The following is a 27,463-nucleotide window of genomic DNA, read 5'->3' on the forward strand; positions in this document are numbered from 1 at the left end:
CTATGCCAGATCACGCGTATGTGAGGTCGTAGAGTTTCAGAGTTGCCTTTCGACAAAGGCAAACTGACACATGCCCCCTTTCTCGATTCTCCGAAGCTGCCCTAAGTAATTACGGACCGTCTCGTGGGAATCGAGAGAGGAGGGCTTTATGAGTCAGTAACTGTAACGAAATGCATAAAAACGTATATTTTAATGATGTAAGTTTAATAGAATCGTTAAATCGAAGGATTTCAATTTAAGGACTTCTGAATGAATCTTACAATATAATTTATGTTCATATATTGGCTCTGAAGGTCACATGAAATATATGTGTATAATAATAATATCGTATGAGATATCTTTAATATAGAAGAAATAAACGGGACAATAAATTTGCGTATAATAATATTCTATTCACAACGATGATATGATAAAGTAGCATCGAGAGGCAACAATTTCTTTGCGGAAACGGTACAACTTACATTATATATATACTTATATATTACATTATATATATATATATGTGTATTATTGTATGTATATGTGTATATGTACATATATAATGTAATATAGTATAACAACACTGCGGAAAGCTTGAAAACACTCCATTCAATTTTGTTTATTTTCTTTTCTCGTCGTTTATAGGCATAGTTGTATTTATATATATAAATACATATATATGTAATATGTATATATTATTTCCTAGCGTATATTTATGTTATGCTGTGCTACGTTAGAAACTTTGAACAATAATACTTTCCATTTTCAGCACATCATCTTTCTCACAATGACGGATATACAATAAATAAATATTCATTCATTCCGATTACAATTATCACACGAATGTAGTTTCACAAATTACGATCGTTCGTACTAGCAGCGCTTGCAACCACTTGTTCGCGAAGTATTTTTTATAAGAATCCCGGAATAGTTAAGAAAAGGACAATGGCGTATAAACGAAAAATAAACTTGACTCTAGCAATAAACATGTTATAAATGAATGGTATAAATATAAATTAGTAATGCAATAATTTAACTATATGGACACTACGCACCCAGATTTCCTTTTCTTCAACTATTCTCGTATTATACAAAATGCACTATCGCATGCATCGTTCACAGGCAAAATTCCATTGGTTTCCTCAATTCTCATTCTTCCATTCGGCAAACTCGTTGCTTATGTTTCGGCCAATGTAGCTATACTTTCGTAAAATTTTTTATTACTATAAAGTATCTCCTCAAAAGATAGTTCTCTACGTTTAAGAAAACGGGTAAAATCGATTCGAATATCCTGATACGGACTTGCCACAATGTAAAACGGATACATTTAATGCTACCCTATATTTGGCTCCTGAGTGAGATCAACAGTGTTCCCTTTTTCCTTCGCCAGTTCACGTAATATTATCGGGTTCGTGAAACGTTGAAAAGTTAGAATGTAACTCGCTACGGTCTACGATCTCTCTCAATATGCAAAGAGAACCTCACTACGAGTCACGTAACTGGTTGATGGTACAAGAACATCTTCGGGAAAGGGTTCCAACCGCTAAATTCGATATTTGTTTACATTTAGAATTGAGTTCGATAGCGTCGTACGTAATGTTGATTGTACATTGTTACATTGTTCGTCTATTCGTTTGTGTCTCTATGAATTGCACGAGTCGATTAGAACTAACGAACATGATACACTTACGGTACGCGAAAATGAAGAATGATTTAACTGATACATGAAACGATTCTTAGGCTCTGTTTTCTTAAGTGCTTCGATACTTCGACGATAAATGTAACATGCAATCATATTGAGAATAACGTAACATTTTTTTTCCACGTTCCGTTTCTCTACGATTTTATACGACATGGGGTGTGACGATGAGAGGGTGAAAAGACAAACGATCCTCCTACGCAAACATTATAATTCGTACGTATTGTCGCCCGAACGAAAGTGGTACCAGCCACTTCTGCATCACAACCAAGGGATCCAAATTCGACACCTTTAGTTTCACACACGCTCGATCTCACTTTCCTAGTTTCCTTTCATCCTAATAATAATAATAAAAAAAAAAAAAGAAAAAAAGAAATATAACAAGAACTAAAACACAGAAGCAGGTACTCTAAGAGTTAATCGTGTACCGTACAACATCGATACAGATTTGATCACAAAGAGAGACAAACGATAACGACAGTAACGCGGATAACGCTTCTTCAGAATGCCCGAAGTGTAATGTAAAAGTAACGCGTCGCGTGTAAATACACGTGGAAAACGAAAATTGCGCGTGCTTCCTGTACATATATATCTTCGCCTGTACTGGTGTACCATCGACACCAATTACGTACGCTATAGAAAATATACAAATTCTTAATGTACTACGTGAAAACTATATATGGCTTTTGTAACCGGTTCAGATAACGGGCCAACCAGTCGACTCGACTAAACGATCCCCTTTCAACGTAATCATTAATGAAAGATACAAAAAAAAGATGTCGTTGTTTCAAAGTACCATTCGCCCCCTGCCATCCTATTCGAGCGTTTTATCACGTATGATCGCGATACTCGACATACGTATACGAGTGTGTAAATGATTTGCGTGTATTTCGATCCGTTTGCGCAAGGGGGGAGGGGTGGAGAATATTTATAGTATTTATAGGAAATTACACAATATTAACGTACACGTATGTATATGGTATGTATACACATACATGGTTAACGCCTGATATACACAATATGTATCATGTACGAACGGTATTCTTTCCTTCGATTCCTTCGAGCGTTCTCCATTCAACGATTTTAAAACTAGGCGATAACGATATTAAAGTAAATAAACATTACAAGACGTTAACGCATGTATACGAGCATTGCTGACAAAATTGCAGAATTAACGACCGGATTCGATGAAATAATCTACGGGCATATCACGGAATAAATCGTTTGAAATTGAAATTTTTGTTCCCGTAAGTGACGCAGTTGGAAATTTCAATTTCGGACGACTTACACGGCGCATATGCGTTTGTATATACATAAATATAATAATGATAGCGTCTAGTCCAATGAATATTAAGTATTCACGTAAATAATCAATCGTTTCTTACATATGTACATATTTTGGGACATCGAGGTTCGCGTACAACTGAAGGTGACTCAACGCTGATTATTGTCGAAATTCAGAGTGGCGCGCGGTATTATGTATCCTACGCGTTAGCAACCATCGTTTCGTTCTTAACAAAAATAAATCGACGGGCGCAAAAATCGTCTGGTCACTTTCGCGAAAGTCAAGAGAAATTAATCGAACAAGAAGAAGCGTAACAAAACTGGAGATAAATCTACGTAATCTCAATCGGTAGAAAACCTCTTATAGCTCGTCGACGACGGACAATGCGAGCGTAATACTAATACCCAGCAAGCGACTGGAGTATCACGAAAATACCGCCTCGCGGAGACCGCGGTAACTTGCACATACACGAAGATATTTGTATATATTGTATACAATTCTGTATATATATAGTATATATATATAGAAGAGAGTTACTAAATGGCAGTAGGGAATCAAATAAACTGATACGTTGTAGTGCCAAGTCCTGTGTACATCTCAAGCACCGGCAAAACCGTATACTTCTAGTACCCTAATCTCAAAGTCGCCACTAGCACAAAGAGGTGGATTGTTAAACGTGGAGCACCGATCTGTTTTGCCGAATCTTATGTTCTCGTCCATCCATATCGCTTGTCCATCTCTGTAAAAGATTTTGCAAGTAGTTTAGATGCACCATTCTGATCTAGGAATGCAAGATAAATGATAAAAGCTTACCCTCCGCCGATTGTTATCATCTTGGAGTCTGCCGCCATGAACAGTTCGGCCGAATGATGAACTTTCGCGTCGTTGTGCGAAGTGTCCATGCCTATCCAAGGATACTTTGCTCGTTCGGGGTACAAACTGAACAGGAACGTTTCTCCCGTACCGAAATAAGCTTGTCTTTGTCCTTTATCATTTTTTAAATTGCGCTCGCACCATCTAGTGGAACAGTAGGCACCGAACACCTTGGAGAAACAAAATGGAGACGTTGGTATTGAACGTTTTTGGTAAAGAATCGAATATATCTATATGTTGATTATACTCACTTCGTTGTTACACGTTTTGATCATCAGCAGAGTTGGTTCGTGTTGCTCCACCCTTACGTAAAATGTTGTCAACGAACAACCATGCTCTTCTGTCGTGTACAGTAGAATAGGTTGGTACATAGTGATCCTCATTGGCAGCCAGGACCACAATGTGAATAACTGTCACAAAACAAATGAAAAAGAGTTAGAACGATGGATTTACTAGGATCGATGTTTGAAACTGTGCAAACATTAGTTTCCAGTATAATTTTCTAGTCCTTCAAGAATACAGCAAACTAAATCACAGCAGCGGTAGATCATGCGCTTGACTGAAAAAAAAGAAACGAAAATAATAGATGATAATAAAGCCAACAAAATATTAACATCAAATTTGTTTTGATCTTTGATTACATTTTCTTTTACAAACGTTTCGGAGAAAATTTAAATGCATTATTAGTTTTCGTTTTTATTCAATTCTCTTGTACATAAATAACCAATATATTTTTTTCTTTACATCGAGGTTTAAACTGCGTTTGTCTCGTTAACTTTTATCAATAATATTCAGGTAAAAAGTTTCCTTTATCATTAGCGTCGCTTGAACGCGAATAGAACCTAGACTTGCATGACTTCAGTCGACTTCTAAAAGTCTGTTATACTGGGTGTAATGAATAGAAACTACTACGAACGCTATAATGTGCTAAGAAACTAAATATGCTTGAATAAAATGCAAAAAAATCATTCGCCATGCAGAGGTGTACGAGCATCATTCAAATACAAAGTGAATTGCCACAACATTATATAAACTTCGATTTGAAATGAATTAAAGGCTGTGAAATTGGGAAACTGATGGTACAATGCGGATGACATAATGAAATACCGACTACATTTCATGTATAACTGCGTGTATCTAATTACACGTGTTCTAGAACATCCAAACAATTTGTAATAACTACCATCGTTTCGCTACTTGTTATTTGGTGTTACGTTCTAAATCACATTGCACGGGTAATTCTCTAAAAAAAAAAAACTCGCATAAGGGAAATGCTGCAACACAAAATTAATAAGGGGTCTGGGGGGAAGGGATTCTAGAGTGTCACGTCGAATGCGTAAATAGAACAGGAGCAACACATGCCAAATTAACAGCAGAGGGTGATAAAACACGGGCGTTTAAATTTGTTCAGAGGAGCACGAAGCGGTGCACTGTTCTAATCAATTTAAATCAGGTCATACGCCATTCAGTTCAATGTATAGACTGTAAGATATTACACCTCAGGCAAAAGAAGTACAACAGATGTGATAACGAAATCATGACTAACAAACTATACAGCTAATACATTTTATACCTTCCAAACGAATAACAACACACTTTCGTTTACACCAGTCTGACGTTATCTTATTTCTTTTGTTTTTTTTTTTTGTTTTTTTGGCAAGTTTAGAAGATCGTGCTAAAACAATTGCCACTGTTCAATGTTTTAGGACGTGACTGTATCGTACACGTTTAGGCTAGTATCGTTAAGAGAATAGCCACGGTGGGAACAATTACCCTATGATACGTATCATGACTCATGTTAATATTTGGCCATCACGGTACACTGTATATTATTGTCTCGTATTTAAACTTTATTAAGTTTATATGAAAAGCAATAATATTCGAAGCTACCATGACGTCTGAATAGGAACTAGAGTCACTGTACTTCAAGGTGTCCATATGTACATACACCGATAACGACAATATCGACATGCCACAGAGAGGCGGACCAGCGAGCTACAGAAAATTCTGCTACTGGCGAACTTTGATCAATGAATGACCGTAAGTACTTACATCAGGCATGTCTAGAATCTGGGAACATATGCTTTGTATGGGATAAACGCCCATTGACAGAGCACGCGGTCCAGGACTGTGTGCACCCTACACCCATCACCATTAAATCCATCATCATTCCAGTAACGCAGCATTGACACAAGACAACATAGAACCGTCAGTTACAGCGAGAATACGTCATTCGCTGAACTTTACGTATCAATGAGAATAATTATACGAAACACTGGTTAAAAACCATCGGAGACACAGAGCATACAGAAAAAAAAATACAACAGCCAAAGAATGTTCATAATATAGACGGGATGCTCGACTCGCTATTAACCAGTGTGACCAATGTATAATCTCGAAAAGGAATTAAACAGATGTATCGATGTGCTAAGGAAGCGTTGAAAATAATTATTAGAAAATTATAATGCGCCATTCGTACGTTCGTTTTCGTGTTTACAGCTGCTACAACTAAAAAGACATGATAAAAACAAGAAACTGCTGGTCCAATAGACCGGAAGTTCGTCAAGCGCGCTGCCTGCATTCACTGATCGAAACTGATGGTCACGTTTGAAGCATTCCTTCGGGAGAGAGATTGCCCGTCGTTTTTTCGCGGGAAACGAGTACGACTATCCTATCGATCAATGACAAGCAAACGTCTCGTGTAGCCCACTAGTAACAGTCACCATCTATATTCCGAGATTTCTCATTCTTTTCGCAAATAACTGTACAGTACCAACGAATGAATTTTTACGACAGAGTAGATAATTCTGTTTCATCGTTGTTGCGATTTGGCGTGTCGTATTTGCGGAACACTGAAAGCCAGTGAAGATCCAATTAATAAACGACCAACTTTAACGGAAGATAATCATTGTTATTCTGCTGTTGATAAAGGCAGTAACCGCAAGTGGATAGACGGTAACAGCAACAAAGCTGGCACGATGAATGTAACAATGGGTGAGTATGAATGAATGTAACAGGTAGAGTAGTTCAGGAACAAAGGGCAGAGCACATGAAACTAACAACACATTTCCCAAAAAGATAATTATACGATACCCTGTCTTTGTATGTGTCTTCACACTCTTTCTGAAAACAAAGTGAATCATTGAACAGCTTTTGCATAGTATCTTTCTGATACCCTAAGAAACTAGATTTAAACGACGATCTTTTCAACGTCTACTTTGTTATTTTAATATAACATCAATATAAACGTAAACTATTGATACTAAACCATTGAACCTGTAACATTTCTTACAAATAAGAGAATCATTCACAATATTAAATATAATGCGTACAAAGTAATGAGCTCACATATATGTACACTCTTTAACAATTTCAGAGTCTGAAAATAAATAGAAGAATGTCATCGTTAACATGCCAATGTTGAAAACCAAAATAACTCTTAACTACAAAAATTCACAGAATAATTAAGAACCAATCACAGGAAGAGACAATCAGATAGAATAGAATCATTGGGTATAGGCGAATAAACACGGGAAAAGTACCCTTGAACCGATTTTGACTTGTTACACGTCAATTGTTAATTCCTTACGATTTCTACCAAGTGATTTTCAATTTAAAAAAAAACTTCGTGAAAAAATCGTGTCTACAACTGCAAATATAGTAATTGTCCCAATTGTCCCAATTCCAGAACGTATTAAAAATTGTTTTCTTTTTGGGAATGAACGATTAACGTATGACAAGAGTCTAAAAATCGATTTAATGGTATTTTTCACACGCTCGTTCATAAACTTTTAGCATGTACGTGAGTCCACTTGTTGAAATAAATTTGTCAAAGACCCGGTGCTTCACACCATGGTGAGAAAAATAGGAATACGGATGACGTACTTCTCGTATCGTGAGCGTGTGCGACATCATCTGAATGTTGACTTGGGACTGACTCGTAGGCAGATTGTCCGTGGATCGTGACCGCGCCAACGATCTGGATCCCGTTAAAACGCTTCTACTTTTAAGAGCCATTTCTGTGCGCAAAAATACCCTTGATATGTATGCAGAACTGAGACCACGTATTCCAAACGCGGTTCGTAAAAATTTAGCTGGCGTTACCTGCAAGTCCACAAACACGATTATTCATAACGCGTACTATCGTTCCTGGTACCTCGCTAACGTAAGACGCATTCATGTCTCTTTACTCACCGGTATTTGCCTGCAGAACTTCGATAGTGTAGCGTCAATACCGCTTTTAGAAATTTCATTCATCCATTCAGAGTTCTGCAACGATGAGTGTTTATAGAATAATAAAACTATAGCCATTGCTACTCGATAGAAGACCTAAAATTAGAGAAAAAGAATAGCATGTAGCGATGATTCACGAAGAAAGAATGTCAGAGGTCTGAACCAGTGTTGACAAGTTTACCAAGAATTACTTTACACAGGTTGGAGCCTTTAAGACAAGCTAAGTTATTCAGATGGTCTGTCTTAATCGCTCTGTATATCACGCGTTAAAAAATAATCATTGTTCAAAAATGCATCTTGAACTGATTTTTCACTGGCACGGAGTCAATACTTGGACTTAATATCCATACTATTCCTGGAAGAGCACTTCATATTATGCGTATCTTTTGGTTCACCTTCTTGAACGGAGGCCAAACTTTTTCAATGTGCCGTAAGAAGATGCAATAAAAATCTAAATGCTCCGGAATTACTTTCCTCTGAATTTCGTGGCTACCGACCTTGATGCCTTCGTGAAGAAAACAGTCCATAACCCTGACTAGATGTTGGAATGGGAGAAGTTGTAGAATCCACCAGATCCAGTCCATGTAGATTCTTTCTGCTCTTGATCCAGAACAGTGCCTCGCTAAATGTACCGCGGCTGATTTCTGCAATCAAGAATTAAAATTCGATACTTTTTATACAGCAAATACCATTTAAATACCGAATATAGGAGTGATGCATTCGGTATTCGAGGATACGTTGAACATCAGTTACAGAGGTATTTAATAGTATAAAATAACTGTATAAAAAATACTGAATTAAATTATCAAGTCATCCCTGTTCAATTCGGTTCTTTTATTCTCAGATTTCGCTGATTTCTGCAATCAAGAATTAAAATTCAATACTTTTTGTACAGCAAATACCATTTAAATACTGAATATAGAAGTAATGCATTTGGTATTCGAGGATACGTTGAACATCAGTTACAGAGGTATTTAATAGTAGAATAACTGTATAAAAAATACTGAATTAAATTGTCAAGTCATCCCTGTTCAATTCTGTTCTTTTATTCTCTTCTGTTTAAGAGGAAAGATTGTTCTTTCAATTAGAAAATCATCGAATACTGGTACCACTCTGTTCATGAAATCTGTATTTATAGATGAATGAAAATCATTTCCAAGCAACTATGACTTTTACAACTTCTTCAGCGTTAGAATGTGACTCATTTGTTCGTAGTAATGGTCGATTAGGACGCACCACGTGCTTTCTGGTGATCTGCTCCACAGTTTTCCAGGTGACCTCGTAGAGGAGCTTGGTTTGCGTAATGAACATCTTGTCTTTAGCGGCCACCAGGCTGGCCATACAATGATAACACTCCTCCTCTGCAAGAAAACGCATTTTGTGAATATTCTGATTTCGGTCTATTAATAACTGGGATCACATCCAAGCGCGCGTCTACGTGTTCATCTATGTGATCGGGGCAGGAAATTCGACGCACGGCAGGCGATGTGAATTTCCATTGTGCATCGAACAAAATGGACAGACGGCGTAAGATGATTATCTACATAAACGGGCCCGTTTATTTATACTCGCCTGGCATAAAGTGAAGAAGAAGCACTGTAATGGGATAAAGAGAAGGACTGTAGGTGATATCAGGACAGGCGTATCCTAGCACAGACACGACCCTATCCGCCACACTCCTGCCTGTTCTTGTCAGGTTGTACGACAGGCAATGAGTACTATCCACAAACGGTGGTAACATGATTGATTTTTCCGGCAGCTCTGTAAACATATACAATTCCGAACTTCAATCACGTTGCTGAATAAATACGCCGCTCGGAATAATTACACGATCATCCGATCAAATAAATTTTTAAAGCACCGCGTTGTGTCGCATAAAGTGGATACAGTACAAATTATATAACCATTAAGACATAGCCACTTTGCATTCAATCTTCCAACTACTCGAAACAAGCTTGAGCAAGATGACGCTTACTAGCTAAAACTGGAGGGTTTGTATTTGACCCATTTATATTTTGCGTTCTGTATCTTTAAAAAATATTTATAGATAATTTTCTGCCATAAAGAACGACTGGGCATCGATTCTTATAACACGAACAGGCTGTGCATGCTCAAAATAATTAGAGCATCAACTACTCAAAAGCAGTAATTAATGCGTTTAATTGAAAAATTACCGGCCTTTCTTCTAAGTGTAGTTACATAACAAAATTGCTAAATTATACAAAGAATTTTTTATTATAGAATGTCTTATTCGAAATCGCAAAACTGAAAGTAGCGTGTTTAACGCGCGAGATTGGAATATTTAAACATTTTTAAATACGATACAACAATGTCAGGAACTCTGATTATAAAGAACATGCAGTATTAACTAAACGAAATAATAAAATTATCCATTGGGTAAACGTACCCAAACTTATGTTATTAGTAATCAGGTCATTAAGAAAAGGACAATAGCGTAACGAGAGCCAAATTTTTGAAAGAAGAGAAACTTGTCAACCCTTTTGCAACAACAAACTTTAGCCAAAAAATAGTCTATCTGTATGAATGTATTGGGAGGCTAATAATACATATCCGTCTAGATAGGTTTTCAGCACGTTATTATTAGAATGGCAAACAAGTTCTTGAACAACTCCGAACATTAATCATTCCTAAAGAACATGACAAACGGTGGTAAAATTTTAGATCATAATTGAATATAATTTCTTGAATATTTAATAATACATCGAATTCGACCAACGAACATAAAAAGCGTTCAAAACATATTTAAACCTTCTTGTACAATAATGAATACATTCGTTCGCTGTTACATAAATTTTCAGCTCGCTGCAATTCTGGTATGCAACACATCTGCATAATATACTCGGTATTATAATGCATCTACTTTAATTATATTCAGGCCAGAAAATATTGATCGCTCAAGGTCATGGGGCGGACATCCCCATATCGCACTGTTTCGCTGCTTCGCCATTGTCTCGTCCCTTCCCTCGACTTTTTATACATGGTGTCCCACAGCGAGCGAGACAATTGACACGAAGGTAATTCTAAATTCAAAATTAAATTTTTTTCCCCGTTTTATCCCCTAACAATCGCCCCCGTGGATTATTTAAGTCGACATCCTCGTTGGTTTCTAAGAAATCAGCTTGCAGCACTTTATTCGGATCACATGGTATATATGTATACCGTGCATGTACGCGCATGCGTAGTTCGGGTATCTCCAAAATTGATTTTCTCGAAAACGAAGCTCCGTGCAGAAAAATGTTACCCTACGCCTTCAATTTATTTTTCCACATGCCCTATTTCGCGAGACAAAAAGCGGATCTATTAAACAAGGAAGCACAATACATAAATGAAGGATCGTCGAATTTGCTCCACGGTTGGTGAAGCGACCTTGAACGGTCAGTATTTTCTGCGCCAAATTAATCTTCATGATGTCCATTTATGTACGAACGTATGTCTCTATGAGGGATCGTTTAGCATTGGTTCGTCTCTTTTTGTCACGACTCGCCTTACCTGAAGTGAAATTAAATAAAAGTTTAATCAAAGTAAAATTAAATAAGATCCCTGCTCGTATCTGATAACGAAAAAATTCGAATAATGGAAGCTCTACGATAATTGTACAAATCGAGATAATCTATTGTACAGGTGAGAACACACCTGTAGTCCCGAACACTTGGTTGACCATGTCCCAATAGAAGCCATCGAGCATGTTCTTGCCGTGTGCATGCTGGTTGCAAAGAGCTGGCCAGAGTTGCGCCCTGATCCCGTTGTTCAATGGCCACGCGTTCTCCCTTATGATCAGCTTAACCTCCCTCTTTCTGCCAGCCTGGAGAAGCGCGTTGACCTCGTTGAAGGTCTTCAGCGCTTGCTTCTTGCTGGTAGGCGACTCGGGCAGTATGACGATGTTCGCCGTGTCAACGTGCGGCGGGAACGCGTCATCGATATCGACATTCGTCTCCTCCTCGAGTACCGACATCATATTCGGCTGATTGTCCATCGAGGAGGGTGTCTGTGTGACTAACATCGCAGGTAGCGTGACTACGGCGCGAGATTCATTTTCATGGTGTCCTTTGCCCACACTCTATCGGTCGCGATATTTACGTCATGTCCTGGGACGTTTCAATTTTCATCTGGAATCAGACAAAAGTTACGTATCAATAAAATGTTCAGCGATATAACCAGGACTAAAGATTTCGAATCGTCGTATAAACGTTCTGGGTCGAAACCGTTATGGACGGACGATTATTGCTACGCGAATCGATGTCGCGAAAATGTAGGGCAAGATGCAACTCGTGAAAAAAATAGAATATAGGTGAAGGAGATAAAACGAACATGTAGAAGCGGTAAGACGCGAAGGGTGTAGTGTACTCGAATTGTGGGAGTCGAGAGGGTTCAGGCACGTGTTCGGTTTCTTTTTCGGTCGCTAAGAGCTTACTCTTGCGGGAGTAGTAAAAATTTTGGTCCTCGATTGAACTCTCGTGTGAAAGTAAGTCGAGTCTAAATGAACCCTAGTCCGGAAATCAAGTGTGGAAATCGAATGGTTGCTCAAGGTTATAGAGAGGTTACTTTCCCGCCATGTTGTTTACTCTGGCAACTAAATTTCGTTCGACTAACGCGTTAAGGAGCTCAGGCATTAATGCACAGATATGGGTTTCTTGTTCCATCGAAATACATTGTAATTTTACAGCCTATTCAACAATCTCTGATAATATTAAATAATCGCAAAATGGAGGTACATCGTGCGCCTCGCTAATTACAGCCAAGCTTTAGCCACCAGAGTTGAATGCCACTTCGAAGGCCTTCGAAACGATAAAAGAATAATGAAACTCATCTAACGGTTACTTCCTCGACTATAATGGGCATTGACCTTAATTGTACATTTTAGGGGTAGATTTTCCATTACCCGTCAGTTGATAGATTGAAACAGATATATCATCATACCTAATCAATTACTGTCTTATATTAGTACAAGAGTTAAATTTCTAAATACATTTAACTGTTACTTTCTTACATTAATTATGAAATTTATAATTAAAAGCATAATTCTACATTAATATCGTAGAGATACATCCAGTGCGGTAAAATATTCCATTACATTCTAACACGAAGCATGATCATTTATTACCGTGATAAATCAAAGTAATTATAGCTTAATGAACATTTGCTGTTGCCCATAATTTGTTACTTCTGCAATATATTACGAGCTATTGGCTTTTCAATTTCGTAATAATCTAACGTTTCAGTTACAATTTCCCTATTATACGACCGATTTGTTACTTTACGTTTTCTTTCGCACGTTGGTACTCTACATACTGCTGTACCGACGAATTCACGATAAGAACACACGAGCATGTAAGTCGACGTAAACACGGAACATTTGTTTTTCTTTACTAGATGGCACTGTTCAGATAATCGCACGTTCAACGAAACCGTGTTCGTACGACCAAACGTCGCTTAATCGGCGTTCATTTAATATTGGGGAACACGGTCACTAACCATTTTAATTCGTTCACAATATTTTCGTAATTAACCACTGCACAAAGAGCACCTGTTCTTACATTCGACGATGGCGCATGAGCATTATCTGCTACGATTACATCGTCGGTTTTATAATCTAGCGAACTGTATTTAATTCTATTTTATTCGTGTCCACTTACAAAGATCGCCTTCCCGACTGGAGTTCAAGACCGAACGACCGTTCACGATTCCGAGAATCTTCCGTAAACATTCCCATAATAACCGTGACTCTAGTCAAATGTATCATCCGTTTAGTCCGCGATGCATTTAATCGCGTGACCGCTCGTACGAGCGAAAAGGGAAGAGAAGAAGAAAAAAAGAAAAAGCAAAGAGGGGAGAATTATATCTGAGCCGATGCATCTCTCATGATACCGTGTAATATACTTTTCGTTGACGTCGGTTTGTTGAGGCGCGTTGGTAGCTTTGCGACTGAAATCAATTGTCTTCTGTAAGGATGCCAGCGCAAACAAGGCACGCGGTTCAACGTCACTTCTCGTATTTCCAAATGACTGCAACATCGGATTGCTTCGCTGGTGAGTTCTGATTCATTCGGTCGTTCGTCACCGCGCGAATATTGTTTACGAACGAAGGACGATGTAACGCATCCATTTTTATAATAACAGAATTCTATCTTAAAGAAACGCTTATACGCCGGAAGTATCGTTAAAATATTTATTTTTTTTCCGCTGTATTTATTATTATTCTTAATACCACCAAAGCTACATAAATATTTATTACCGCGCCTAAATAGGACTCTAATCTCGACCGGTTATTCCATCGGAATAAATAACCGCTGTATTGTATATAATTATCTTAAAACAAACACACCGAGGCTCAAATTACTCGGGCCACTTGTTTTCACAGTTCGAAGTTGCGAGCGTAAACATTGCATTTTCGTATACCAGTTTCAAGGAACGCCGAGCACAGAAATATATGGGAGTTCTAGGAAACCTGTAACATAATATCTTCGCGGCGACGTTAGCCCCGAAAGTTCGACGAGAACAGTTGGGGGGAAAAAATCTTTCGTAACGTCGTCGATTCGTATCTACGGTCGAGCTAACGTTGCAGTGGTGTCAGCGAGAAATATAAAAGTCACCGATGCGTTCGAGCGAGAATAAAAGCATATGGTGGCGGGTTCGATTCGCTCGGAACGAGTGCCGATCAGACAATGACCTCGACGACGTGTTTCTAAAGGAGGCAGCCAGCAGGAGACAATGGATATATAATATCGCCTATAATTAGCCACGTAAAAGCTGCCGCTAATAATAAGCAAACCAGCCAGATGCGAAAACCGTGAGTGCCGATAATCACGGTGTGCTTAACGGTTATTAATAAAATGGTCGAGTTATCGTGCAGCCATAAACACGTTTAATGCTTATCAACACACCATGCGCGACTCGGGAACATTACTGCACACAATCCGTAGACAGACTGCTCGGCAGATAAAGCTTTTTACGACGACGACTGGAGGCTGCACGGCAAACAGAATTCCCTTATCGCGACACGGAATTACCACGAATTGGTGTTCGCGAGGAAAAATGTATCGAACCAGAGATGGACAGATTTTTTTACACGAGCAGATAGATAACCGATACGATCAACGTATAGCAATCTACTTGTCGCGTTTATTTGATCGAACAGATAAATTTTTATCTGGATGCGAATTCTTCCCATCTCGACGTTTGGTTCAAAAAATGGCTCGTCCTTTTGTCAGATTCACTATACGCAGTGTTCATTTTGATTAGTATCCAGTTGATAAACTTTCTAGTATTTAAAAAATAATTATTCCTTTCAGAGTAAACGGAACCAACCAACGCGTAAAGTAACGAAGAGGGTGACATGAAAAAGAAACAAACGTTGATAGGGAACGTAACTTCGTACGTATTAGATTGTGTGGTCACTTGTTATTATTCTAACTTCTACTTTTCTTTCGTGGTAATTTAATGGAAACATTGGCAGTAGCACTTTTATTTATTTATTTGGTTTTCTTGCAGACGAAGTGAGAAAAGGGTAACTCGAAATGCTCGAATCGATTTTTTTACAGCCCTCAATAAATAAGCGAAGTTGAAGTACCTAGGTAAAAGTAAGTTTTAAATAATTAGTTTCAGGAATAGAAGTGCCTATAGATGCCCTAGACAACTTCAATTGATTACAGTGGTCGTTCGGCAAATGAAAGATCTCGGTTTCAGCGTTTCGATCGACCGATTCTCTCTTTCCACTCACCGGTGTTGAAAAGCCGGAGTGCGTGCTTCAGAATATAGCCTAATGATATCATCGTACGATCTATAGCTTGATTTGCAGAAAAGTACTCTGAAAGAACCATTATGTCCAAGCGACTTAGTGGCGACGTTTAAACAAACAGTAGTCGGTATTAAGATAGAATCGATACGATCGTCGTCTGAAACCTCAAATTAAATGTCTATGCGACTTTGTGTACACAATACTATATCTGATAGAGTTGGTACATTTTTTTCCGAAACTTTCCAGCGAGGAGCCGCGTTTATTTGCAATTTGATAAATTTGTGTACCATTGTTTACGGTTAGATACACATTAAGAAAATCAAAATTTTATTGCAGCGGTGCTATAAATTATATTTTATACAATGCCACTGTAGTGCCATAGGCCACACGTTGTACATTGTTCTACTATAAACATACTGTTAGGAAATATATAGTACACATAACACTGTTGTACATATTATAGTATTAATGTAAAGACTTTTCAAGCTGCCCTGTACGATTACATTCTAAGCCGGCACTATGTAGTATACCGCACAATCCTAGCATTGTAATGGTATGAAGCTATTAGTAAAGAGTCTGTGCACGCAGTAATGGAAACTTATCGGTAAAAAGAAGTTACACGATACGTACAATATCGTTCACAATTATTCAAACGTCTTTACTCGTCCGAGAACAGTGCTCACTCTGTATTTCGTAGTACATATATATTGTACACCATTCTGAACAATAATTTAAGTAGAAAAGGTTCATTCCCACCAGGAAATTCCCGGGGCATCAAGTGAGTCTGGAAGACACCAGTCTTAATATTTGTACGAACTACGTCTACTATTACAATCTATGGTTTAAGATAAACAAAATAATCCACGGTCATAATTTCTAACGAGTAACAGGAAGGTTCCAAGATAGAGTGAAACATCAAGTTTTTAATAGACTTTGCTAGGATAAATAATTAACACTAATAAGTACCAACAGAATTTTCTAACAATTTTTGCATCGTACTTTAGGTTTGGGTAGTACCAACAAAATAGGAAGAGATGTCCCAGAAAATTCCAGAGGTAAAATTTCGACCCGTAATTGCGCCTGAATATCGATAGAATCGCGACATATTGTTACATTGACTAGCAGGAAAGTAAAAAGTGCTGGTTCGATGCTCGTCGATTAAATAATAACGAGACGCGACGTTGCAAAGTGTGCCGCATAAAACCAGAGATCTATTAATACCAGTGTACTACGACAGCCCTGGTGGCGAAGAGAATTGGTTCAATGCGAGAGCGTGCGACTTCGCGTGAAATCCCCGCGGTTCGAGGCACGCGCGATTTTCGAGACTTACGCTCGATTCTCGGGGGGCTGCCCCCTCCCGCTAGACGCGAACGACTCGCCGGAGTTGCCGCGGTAGATAAATATTATTGCAACGGCCGAGCGTTCGAACCACTTGATAGTATAAATATATCTCATCGGGGACGGTGGCAAACACACGAACAAAACGCGGCAACGTTCCATTGTCGGATACGCAAAGCAAACAAAGATCGGGCTAGACCCGCGGAACGACGCGCGGTAAGTGACAAATTTGCATAATTCCATTAACCTTAGACACCTCCGTTCGGCTTGCGGTTCGATACGTCCCCAAGTCTCTCGTCTAAGGTTTTACTCTCGATGGACGTAACCTAGCAATAGAGTTTCCTACGGCGTACGATCGTCCACGCTGATCCCGAGTACTTAATCGGTTCAATTACACCGCGTTTAATATCGCCGCAGGGATTATTGCAGATTTCACGTTCCGCAAAATGGCGTCTCATCGAATCTGATACGAGCCCTTTGCTATCCTATGTCAAGTTAGACTAGACACCTTACTTCGTTCCAGCTGGTCTTTTTATATCGGAATATATTGCAATTCGATGGCGAGTATTTGAAAATTATTTTATCAGTATTTTTAATTTGATGTAATTAAAATAAAATTAAGAAATTGATGCAAGAAACGAGACAGTATTGTACATCCATTTAATATGTGAAAAGTTAAAGTGAGACCACATATTGTAGGAATATCTTTCTTCGTAACGAACAAAACAATTTTTGTATAAATTTAAATAGTAATTAGAGTGTTTATTCGTGTAACGAATAAGTCAGAGGCTTTGCAGCTTGACACATATTGCAGTAGAACCTCGATAGTTGCAGGGAAACGGGTCGAAAATTCCTGCAAGTATCGAGATTCATGCAATTATCGAGGTAACCAATCCAATAAGAAGAAGCCCCGCTTATACAATATATCCCCACTACTTACGTCCCACGCTTGACCTCTCATGTAATCATTGGTCTCTTACTAACGACCTGTTTTATCTCAAACGGAAGACACGGCACTTGTTGCTAGGTGACCGTATCTTTCACTAGTAAACACAATACAACGGGCAAGGCTCGCGTGCATTTATCGAGGCTCTACTGTACAACATCGTATACACATATACGCAAAAACTTTTTTAGTCACAGAACATGTTTCACCTTATAATAAATTCAGCAATGAAAAATAATAATTTCTTTCTTGTTACAGTCATCAAGAATAAACCTCGATACCTGTACAGAAGATTCACTTTTACGATTTCTTTACTTTTTTTTATTGCCTAGACAACATTACTTTGATGAATTTTTATTGTATCTTATACTGTATAAAATAAAAACAATTACAAAGAAAATGTCGTTCCTTATTTTTTAATGTTACGGACCGATTATATTATAATTGTAAATATTTTGAAATCTTTGAAAACAGGGCAAAATCAATACTTTATGTGACTTGCTCAAACAAATCTGGTTATCGAACAACCATGAGTATTTTAGTTATTGAAATAAGTGTAAAAAAGAAATGGTGAACGGTTCGTTAAACGTCTGGCGAGAAATTTCTCGTTGCAATTGCCGTAGTGCCAAATATGCGTACGCCGCTCGCTAATATCACCGTAGCCTTGATTCCAACGATCCGCCGGAGTTATCATCTCATTCCCCCCCCCCGGATCTCCTGAATAATTCATGCGCTCGTCGAACGCATGATTCCGCGTGGAATAACGGAGTAGATATTGCGATTCATTTTTGCGCGTGAAACGTCTTTAACAAATCGTGGGTATCCACTTGTTGCGTATCGTCCTCCTATCGTACCCCATTTCGTATCAATGTAAACAGACGAGCGTGCAATAATAAATGAATCATTTTTAATTTCATCGGAAATAAAAAGCAAAACGAATTTTTATTCCTAATTGTAATTATTTAAAAATTATTTCCTAGACAAAATCGACTTGTTGCCAAATGTAAACAATTACTTTCTATCGTACGTTAAAAACATTGAGACAACAAAACTAATTTTTATTCCTAATTGTAATTATTTTAAAAATTATTTTCGAGACGAAATCGACATGTTGCCAAATGTAAATAATTACTTCCTATCGTACGTTAAAAACATTGAGACAACAAAACAAATTTTTATTTCTAATATGTTAAAAATTATTTTCGAGACGAAATCGACATGTTGCCAAATGTAAATAATTATTTTCTATCGTACGTTAAAAACATTGAATCAACCAAACTAATTTTTATTCCTAATTGTAATTATTTTAAAAATTCTTTTCGAGACGAAATCGACTTGTTGCGAAATGTAAACAATTACTTTCTATCGTACGTTAAAAACATTGAGACAACAAAACAAATTTTTATTTCTGATATTTTAAAAATTATTTTCATTGAGTCAACGGATAGCAGGTTTAGTCCGTTCGCCCGTGAATGGTAAAACAAAGGTGATCTTGCATACTTTTGGCCAGTAGCGTAGTACGCCAGGCTTCGTCGTTCCGAAGCGATCTTCTAATTGCCAATTTTCTAGAATCTTTGCCGTTCTAGGCTGCCACACTTGGCTGAACGGAACGTGCAATTACTTCATTAGCGCTTGATTAACGAGTAATTCGTGTTACTTGGACTTTTCGTCAGGGCATACTGGAGATCTGTGAACAATTTGCGAGCATTCCCGCGGTATTTTTTCAAGTAAAATTTATCACCGAACTCTCGAATCCACCGAACTTTTCGCCTCACCAGATTATATTCAACGAAAAAATTAAATATGAGACACTGGAGACCATTTTTTAGTTGATCAAATTCGTAACTGATTGAACTTTAATTAATAACGAATTAAACGCAAATATGTAAAAAGTAATAATTTAAAATCAATATAAATTTCCATTTGCAATTACTAACGAATTAAGATTATTTCCATTATTATTATTGCCATTATGAAACAGTATTTAATTGGATATAGTGAAAAAAGGAGAAAAGAGGAAGTTGATCCTCAAATTAAGGACTCATGGAAAAATTTCATGCTAGATATACTTTGTTCGATGGACAAGATAAACGTAATTGTTTCTTGTAGGATGACGTTAAAAAGATCATGATTAAAACACAACAACGGCTTATCTATTAACTGTGATTTTAATTAATACAGGGTAGCCATTTTTGTCGTTTATATATTACGCAAAAATATGATGACTAAAAATAAATTTTATTAAAAAGATAAAATCGATGCTAGTCTCGTTTCCTTTTTAAATTCTTCTGTTACATCCGCTATCTCGTATCAATCACTTGTGAAGTCGGTTCATCGACCTATAATATCGAGGCTATTCAGAGCCCGAATCACACCACGAAGCGTTAGAAGTTTAGAAAATAAGGTGAAAGTCGAAACATCGATCCACCATTGTGAACAATAACGATACACGATGGTGTACTTTAGAGACCACTTTAATCACGCGTTTACGATCTTCTGCGATAGGCCATTAGACCGTTGAACTTGTCTTAAATACAGCCGTAATTCAGCGGCACAAAAAACGTAACGCGTCGTTAAAGAAAAACAAAGTCGACTCTGGAATTTCTTTGACATCTCCACGCACGAGACAACCGATCCAACGTTCTTTCTACAGAGAATTTTATCGCGTAATTGATCGTGACCTTTGACACATGCACGATTAATCATTTGGTTTCTGATTGATTTTGTTATCGTGGCTAATTATTTTTCAATATTTTTTGATAATTCTTCTTTCAATTTACTTATGAAAGAAATGGACCGTTCGCAAAACAGAGTTTTCTTTCCCTTAATACTACTAATCTCAAAGAAACAATTGATCTTAAACTTATAGAGATGATTTCATCGAACGCATCACACGAGTCACCCAATGTTTAAAACATGACGGAATTCGATTATTATTCATTCATTAATTTAGATCCACGTTGAAAATCAACGATAATAAAATCGAACAGGAACTAAACGATATATCAAAGGAATTGGAAAGATAAAAAATTATCTGTACCATCTTTTACGTAACAACTTAATAAACTGAAATTATCGGAATTATTGTATACTGTATAAGCCACGTACGAATCGATGTAATAAATAGTTAAGAACAACGATTATTAGTTGTTACCCAGGCTTTGAAACTGATGCTCGAAACTAAGCCTCGAACCTTTTCCTTTATTACGAATACACGCTTCGTAAGACTCGTTTCTGATGGCATCATTCCAAATCACATGACACTAGGTACGCAGGCTATATCCAAGTATTTTTTCTCTGTCTCACGCGACACCGTGCTATTTTAATGAGATGTATCCGTCCGTTATAGGCGTTGTAGTTATTTTCACGCTTTTCACACGACGGTGTCCCTGCTAGAAACATTTCTGTTCCCGAAGTTGGCGATGGTAATGTGTCAAGACGTCTGGAAGTACCAATTAACCCTATTTTCTAAGTTAAGTTTCAATAAAATCATTTCGACTTCGCCGTATTTATAATATCTGTTTCTTGCTTTATTCGTTTCTCGGTAAAAAATATTTCTACTTTTCGATGGAAGATGTCGCGTCAGAATAACTGGAAGTGTCACAGTTGCCTCCAGTTTTGAGGTTAGGTTTCAATAAAATGCACAAAAGGACTCTACGAAGGAAAGTACACTATATAAATGGTACAGTATTCTAATTGATCAGTAGTTTTTGATTGGTTCTTCAAAATTGCTTTGACAAATGGCGACTCGAAGTCTATTGTAAATCCGCCATTAAGGCGGATCTCGTTCGTTCGAAAGGACAGAGATAAAATTATTTCACGATGATAGCGTACCAGATATAGGCAAAATTTTGTTCAAATAATAAATAACCAATAAGACAAACATATAGTAATTTATTCGTGACAGTAATTTAGTCAAATTTGTATTCATTCGTTGTGAAATATTTCTCCCCACAATTGAAGCTTCTATTTTTATTTAATTATTTATCTTGCATTCATCGTTCGAAATTCTTATCTAGATAAGAATTTTATGCGTTGGTTCTTATTTTGGAAAATTATTTCGACGAACGTATTGCTTCACAACGTTCTGATACCACGAGAACAATTTTATTCGAACAACAAATGAGACCAACGTATATTTCATTCGACCGAAATTCGTATTTATTCGTCGTGAAACATTTCTCTGTATAATTGAAATTTTTATTTTTATTCGACCAGTAATAGATGGAACGCTTATTTATCTTCACTTCGTTATTAAAAATTCTTATCCAGATAAATTTGCTCGTCTCATTGTCGTAACTGGGGGCTCGAGCGAAACACGTTTTCGGTGTCGATGATCGATTCCTACGCATCGAGTCAGCTGATTTCGCGATAGCAGGAAATCAGCTGTTTAGCTCGATCGCATTTTTGGCGCGTAATCGGGCAACACCGGTGCAGCATATTGGGGCTGTCGATCGATAGAGGCGAGTAAACAGGCCTGAACTGTTACGTGGATGTTACGTTTACAGGCGAGCTATAATTACACGACCATTAGTGTTTAATGAAATACGGACGAATTGTAGCAGCATTGTGCAATAACTCGCGGCCGACAGTCACGTTAACCGGAAGCGTATGGAAACGACTTCGAAATAAATGTGCAAGTCACGATATTTCGAAGAAATTATTATACTTTCGTGCAGTATTTACGACTGTATTCAACTTTCTAGTTAAATGTTCGAGTCATTAAACTTTGAGATATATTTAAAAAAAAAAACATCGAGTTCTATAAATTTGCTCTACGATAATCTGCGTTGCTTGTTAATTGTTAATTAACGTTATAAGCCCGAATTATTCGTATCAAAATGTACTAAAACGAAATCAAGATCTCAAAATGATAAATTAAGGAATTTGTGCAGTAAATAGAAGATACTAATTTATTTCGTTGCACTATTAATGGACGCCTACGTTCTTTTATACTATTTATGAATAATGTATCGAACGAACGGTGTTCAAGATCGTACGCTTTAATTTACGATAAATACCTTCTGTGGATTTACTTGAAAAGCAGTTAATAACGCTAATTAACAATACCAATTTAACTTCGTAAAATAAAGTTGGTTATAGTTATTTTAATCAATTCGAAATTATTTTCATTCATTGAATTCTGTATTATACAAATATTTAAAGAATATTTACTATAATAAATGTAAAAAAAAAGTATTAAAGATCAGTATTTCCAAACACAGATTACATGGCATGGAAACATCACGTGCTCGTTAACGATTGGGTCTTATTTTTTCCTTCTATATTTTAATAATTACACAATGATAATTCAATTTAAAAATATCGATCTTTTTTCTTCAGGGGAAAATAAGATAAAGAATATTTGCTCCACAACGTTAATTTACTAAAATGTATACTTTCTTTAATATTTTTGCCTTTATATAATTGTAAATTTCTTTACGTAAAAAGAAAAAAATCACGAAAAAGTATTTGTACAATATTTCTGAAGCCATATTTAAAAAGTGGGAGTATTAATTAAATAAAATACGTAATATACTTAAAACATCGTCCATAGTGTTCTATATTTAAAATTATCGTTCGTGCTCCCCTTTAACTGTGACCTCCCCCTCCCCCCACCCTCAGGGATCATGATTCCTACTCTGGAAAATAGTGGGAAATTAATTCTTTTTGTGCTGCACGTATCACTGATCTCTATTTAAAAAATAAAAATAAATTAGGGGGCTGTGTAATGCCAGTAATATACAATTATAAATTAAAACGTAAACTTCTGCGCTGCGAGGCACTTAAGCTCCTTAATGTCTAATTTTAGCATTAGTTCCCATCTCATGATCGGAGCATGTGCGAATAATTATGAAGCAAACAACATGGAGATGTAATTCCAATGTGAAAGTATGTAAATCCATTACCTATCGACGAACCATTAGAAAGCAACTTACATTTTCATTTCGATGGAACCCAAATTATTAATTACAATACCGATCGATCCGACTGAAACCAATTGGGTTAATGTAACCGGAAATTAATTATCTAAGATGTTGAAGATTCAACACGAATATTTATTTTTTGCTGTTATTGTAATTGTGACAACAGTCATAAATGTAATATTTTGTTTATATCATTCGTGAAAAATTATTTTCAATTGTAAAACCATGTTTAACATTTATTTTAATCTCTTTAATAACGAGTCTGCTGTTATTACAAATATATAATAAATTATACACTATAATTATTAATAAATAATATACCATAATACTTTAACAGGCCACGTTTTATGCGTTGCAAATAAAAATCTGAGCACAAATATCGCTTTTCGACAACGTTCAACAAACCAGTTCGACATATAAATAGTAATGTGTCTGTTTTTAACGAAGAGCCAGAAAAATCGACTTCTTTTTAAAGCCCCGCAGTAAAAAAGAAAAAGAAAAGGAAACAAAAATACAGCTTCTCGATGAGCAAACGTATGATCGTTGCCAACTTGTATCGATGAATGCTGTACAGACGTGCTCGCGTTATTTATTTTCACAGCCTGGCGATTTCACGACTATGATAACAAGCAAAAGAGAACTACCAACATTTGAAAGTAAACACGCGAGTTTTAATAACCTGATTCCCAATTTAAAATAAAGGATGTACAATATTATTTCTAAACGAATCGAAAGGAAAAGTAAATGTGTGTTTCTGTTTCGTTTAACGCGTGCACCCCCATCGAGCACGGCCGCCATATTAATTACACTTGGCCCACGGTGGTCGTTTCTACGCAAAAGAATCGATTTGGCGTACCATCAATATTCATCGTGTCGTTTCCATTATCGACACAGAAGAGCAACCTGTTTCGTATGTTTAATTCCGAAGGTGCCTGAACAGACTAAATATTCTACCGTGCAAAATTTTGTTATTGTATCTTGCTCGGTTTCGAAGTGTCCTATTCGCCTTTTCCGTTGGACGATACGCGGCGACGCAATGTAACTCGAGACGAAGATCGCCACTCGCCCAGGTTTCAAGCGAAACGACGATTCCCCGTTTCGTTACTTGGAACCGGGACACGCTTCAAAGATGCTTCAAACGCGACAAAGCGTAACGCACCGATTTCAGAAATTCCGTGAAGGATTACTCACGAGCGCTATTGTATAACCGCAGTGGATTCTGATAATGAATCTTCGGGTTTAAGTTTGACGCAGAGCCACATCTAACGATAGAAGAGATTGCAGAAAGATTGGGTTCATTCCAATTGGTACAGTTCATCGTCACTTGCAAGAATTTGGGAATCTGTCCAAATTTGGCGAATTGATTCCACGAGAATCATCAGTGGAATTTCGTATTCCAGGAACGAACTGCTGCCATCGAGGAAAAGACAAATTAATCGAGCGTTTCTGAATCACGTTATTGCTAGAAATTCGAAGTACTATATTATTAGAAGAAAATCTTAGAACTTTAATGGAACTCGAAAATAATGTTTCTTCGGAAGAAGATTCAACTGAATAGAATGTTTATGAAGTATAAAAATAAGACATTCGTTACAGTTATTTTTTAATGTATTAAATATTATATTTGATTATTGTAAATGAACAACCTATGGAATGGACTTGATACTTGATAATGCAGTGTACCTGGAATGCTTATAACCGATATCTCGCGTTAATGCCGAGACATTACCCAATTTCATCGTGATGTAAATACATATTATGTTACGCACGTGATCTGTGTGGGAGTACATATTTGCACGCGACGAAATCGATACAGGTGAGACTTCGTGGCAGTTTCACTTTAAGGTACGTACAAACTCCTGTTATAAGAAACCAGCCATTTTTGCCTTATCATTGCGCTATAGTATTAAATTTCTTCCCTATTGTCACCTCGTCACGATAAAAGGAATTTATCGGATGAATAATGCAATGACTTTGCAACTTCCTGGTAGGACATAAAATCGTGTAATACGTTAACGGAATTCTTTGTTGAAAATTAATGTAATAATAATTACAGGTTCGAGCATTTATTTCTTATTTTCGTGATCCGATAACGAGTTTATTTTTTGCAGATATATCAGCACGACAATGGGTACTTATCGTATGAATAATGTAGTCTTTCTGGATCGTTTTTAGAAAATATTTATAATTATCTAGAAGACAGATATTTCTATCTTATCCTTACTCGTGTAATGTCGAATTTCTTTTGTATAATTACTGTAAAATGATAAGAGGTACTTGAAAAATTGTAATGCAAGATTCTAGAGGCCAAAATAGGATGAAAATCAAGAATACCAATTTGTTGATGGAGGCTTTGTTAAAAAGTTATTAATGTTTAAAGTTCCGCCTGTACTGAATTTTTTTCTCGAAAACACGCAGGATTTCGAGTATATGACTATTGACCAAAAATGATTATAATTGACCCCTGTAACCAAAAATAATTTTTTTAGAACGATTTGGAATTTTTTAATTTTATCGAAAAATGTCACACCTTCTCGAATTTTTTTCTCGAAAATGGGTAGGATTTTGAGGGTGTGTCTAATGACCAAAAATACTTGTAATTGACCCCCGCAACCAAAAACAATTTTTCCAAAACGATTTGAAATTTTTTTTTTCGCCGAAAAATTTCAGCACCTATTCGAATTTTTTGCTCGAAAATCAGTAGGATATCAGAGGTATGTCTATTGACCAAAAATGCTTGTAATTGACCCCTGTAAGTAAATATAATTTTTTTAGTATGATTTGAAATTTTTTAATTTCGTCTAAAAGTTTTAGTACCTACTCGAATTTTTTTCTCGAAAGTGAGTAGGAATTCAGGGGTATGTGTATTCACCAAAAATAATTGTTATTGTGCCCCGTAACCAAAAATAATTTTTTCAGAACGATTTGAAATGTTTTAATTTAATTTTTTAATAACACCCTGTATATACAATAAGTTGCCTATTATAATTTGTTATTGCAATATATTTAGTAGCTTGCCAAATGAAAAATATAAAGATTCTGAAACTCATTGATAATTTATCAACCTATTAACGATAATTATAAAATTTGTACATATATTTAACCCTGTAACATTAAATTGATTTTCTATATCTGAATTGTTACAAAACAGACAATTTAGTAAATGTCAATATTTTAATACTATAAATCCATCACTGGTACTATCTCGATGCTACATAATGTCCGTATCATCTTTTCTTGCGAAATATAAAATTATTTCACTTAAATTGTATATGCGGTAATATTGCATTTATACTAGTCATGACAAATGCGTAGTTCGTATATGCCACTGATCAATTCACGTAGAATTAGTCATTGTCATCATCGAGCGCTGAGATACATACTTACTAATAGATATTGATCATTTTTAGAATATTAATTAATCGTTA

The 27,463-nt window shown here is 36.6% G+C and overlaps 1 protein-coding gene across 5 annotated transcripts in view; it reads right to left on the reverse strand.

The window, feature by feature from the left end:
• Positions 1-69: 69 nt before the first annotated feature.
• Positions 70-27,463, reverse strand: part of LOC122398586 (GTPase-activating protein skywalker) — a 48,847-nt gene continuing 21,453 nt past the window's right edge. For 2 of the 5 annotated variants that reach the window (XM_043398622.1, XM_043398623.1), the window contains 11 exons: positions 11,724-12,196; positions 9,642-9,830; positions 9,306-9,430; positions 8,567-8,713; positions 8,031-8,165; positions 7,722-7,940; positions 6,930-6,959; positions 5,889-5,975; positions 4,088-4,246; positions 3,777-4,006; positions 70-3,702 (listed from right to left, as the gene is read on the reverse strand). In XM_043398622.1, coding sequence (XP_043254557.1) covers positions 3,561-3,702; positions 3,777-4,006; positions 4,088-4,246; positions 5,889-5,975; positions 6,930-6,959; positions 7,722-7,940; positions 8,031-8,165; positions 8,567-8,713; positions 9,306-9,430; positions 9,642-9,830; positions 11,724-12,090 — 1,830 coding nt within the window. In that variant the 5' untranslated portion in view covers positions 12,091-12,196 and the 3' untranslated portion in view covers positions 70-3,560. Of the gene's footprint in view, positions 3,703-3,776; positions 4,007-4,087; positions 4,247-5,888; positions 5,976-6,929; positions 6,960-7,721; positions 7,941-8,030; positions 8,166-8,566; positions 8,714-9,305; positions 9,431-9,641; positions 9,831-11,723; positions 12,197-13,562; positions 13,626-27,463 lie in introns of those variants that run through there. The other 3 variants (XM_043398624.1, XM_043398625.1, XM_043398626.1) reach the window with 3 other exon arrangements.

This window comes from Colletes gigas, unplaced genomic scaffold (genome assembly GCF_013123115.1).
Source record: "Colletes gigas isolate AHSC1104 unplaced genomic scaffold, ASM1312311v1 Colletes_gigas_Sc00011, whole genome shotgun sequence".
Lineage (NCBI taxonomy): Eukaryota > Metazoa > Arthropoda > Insecta > Hymenoptera > Colletidae > Colletes > Colletes gigas.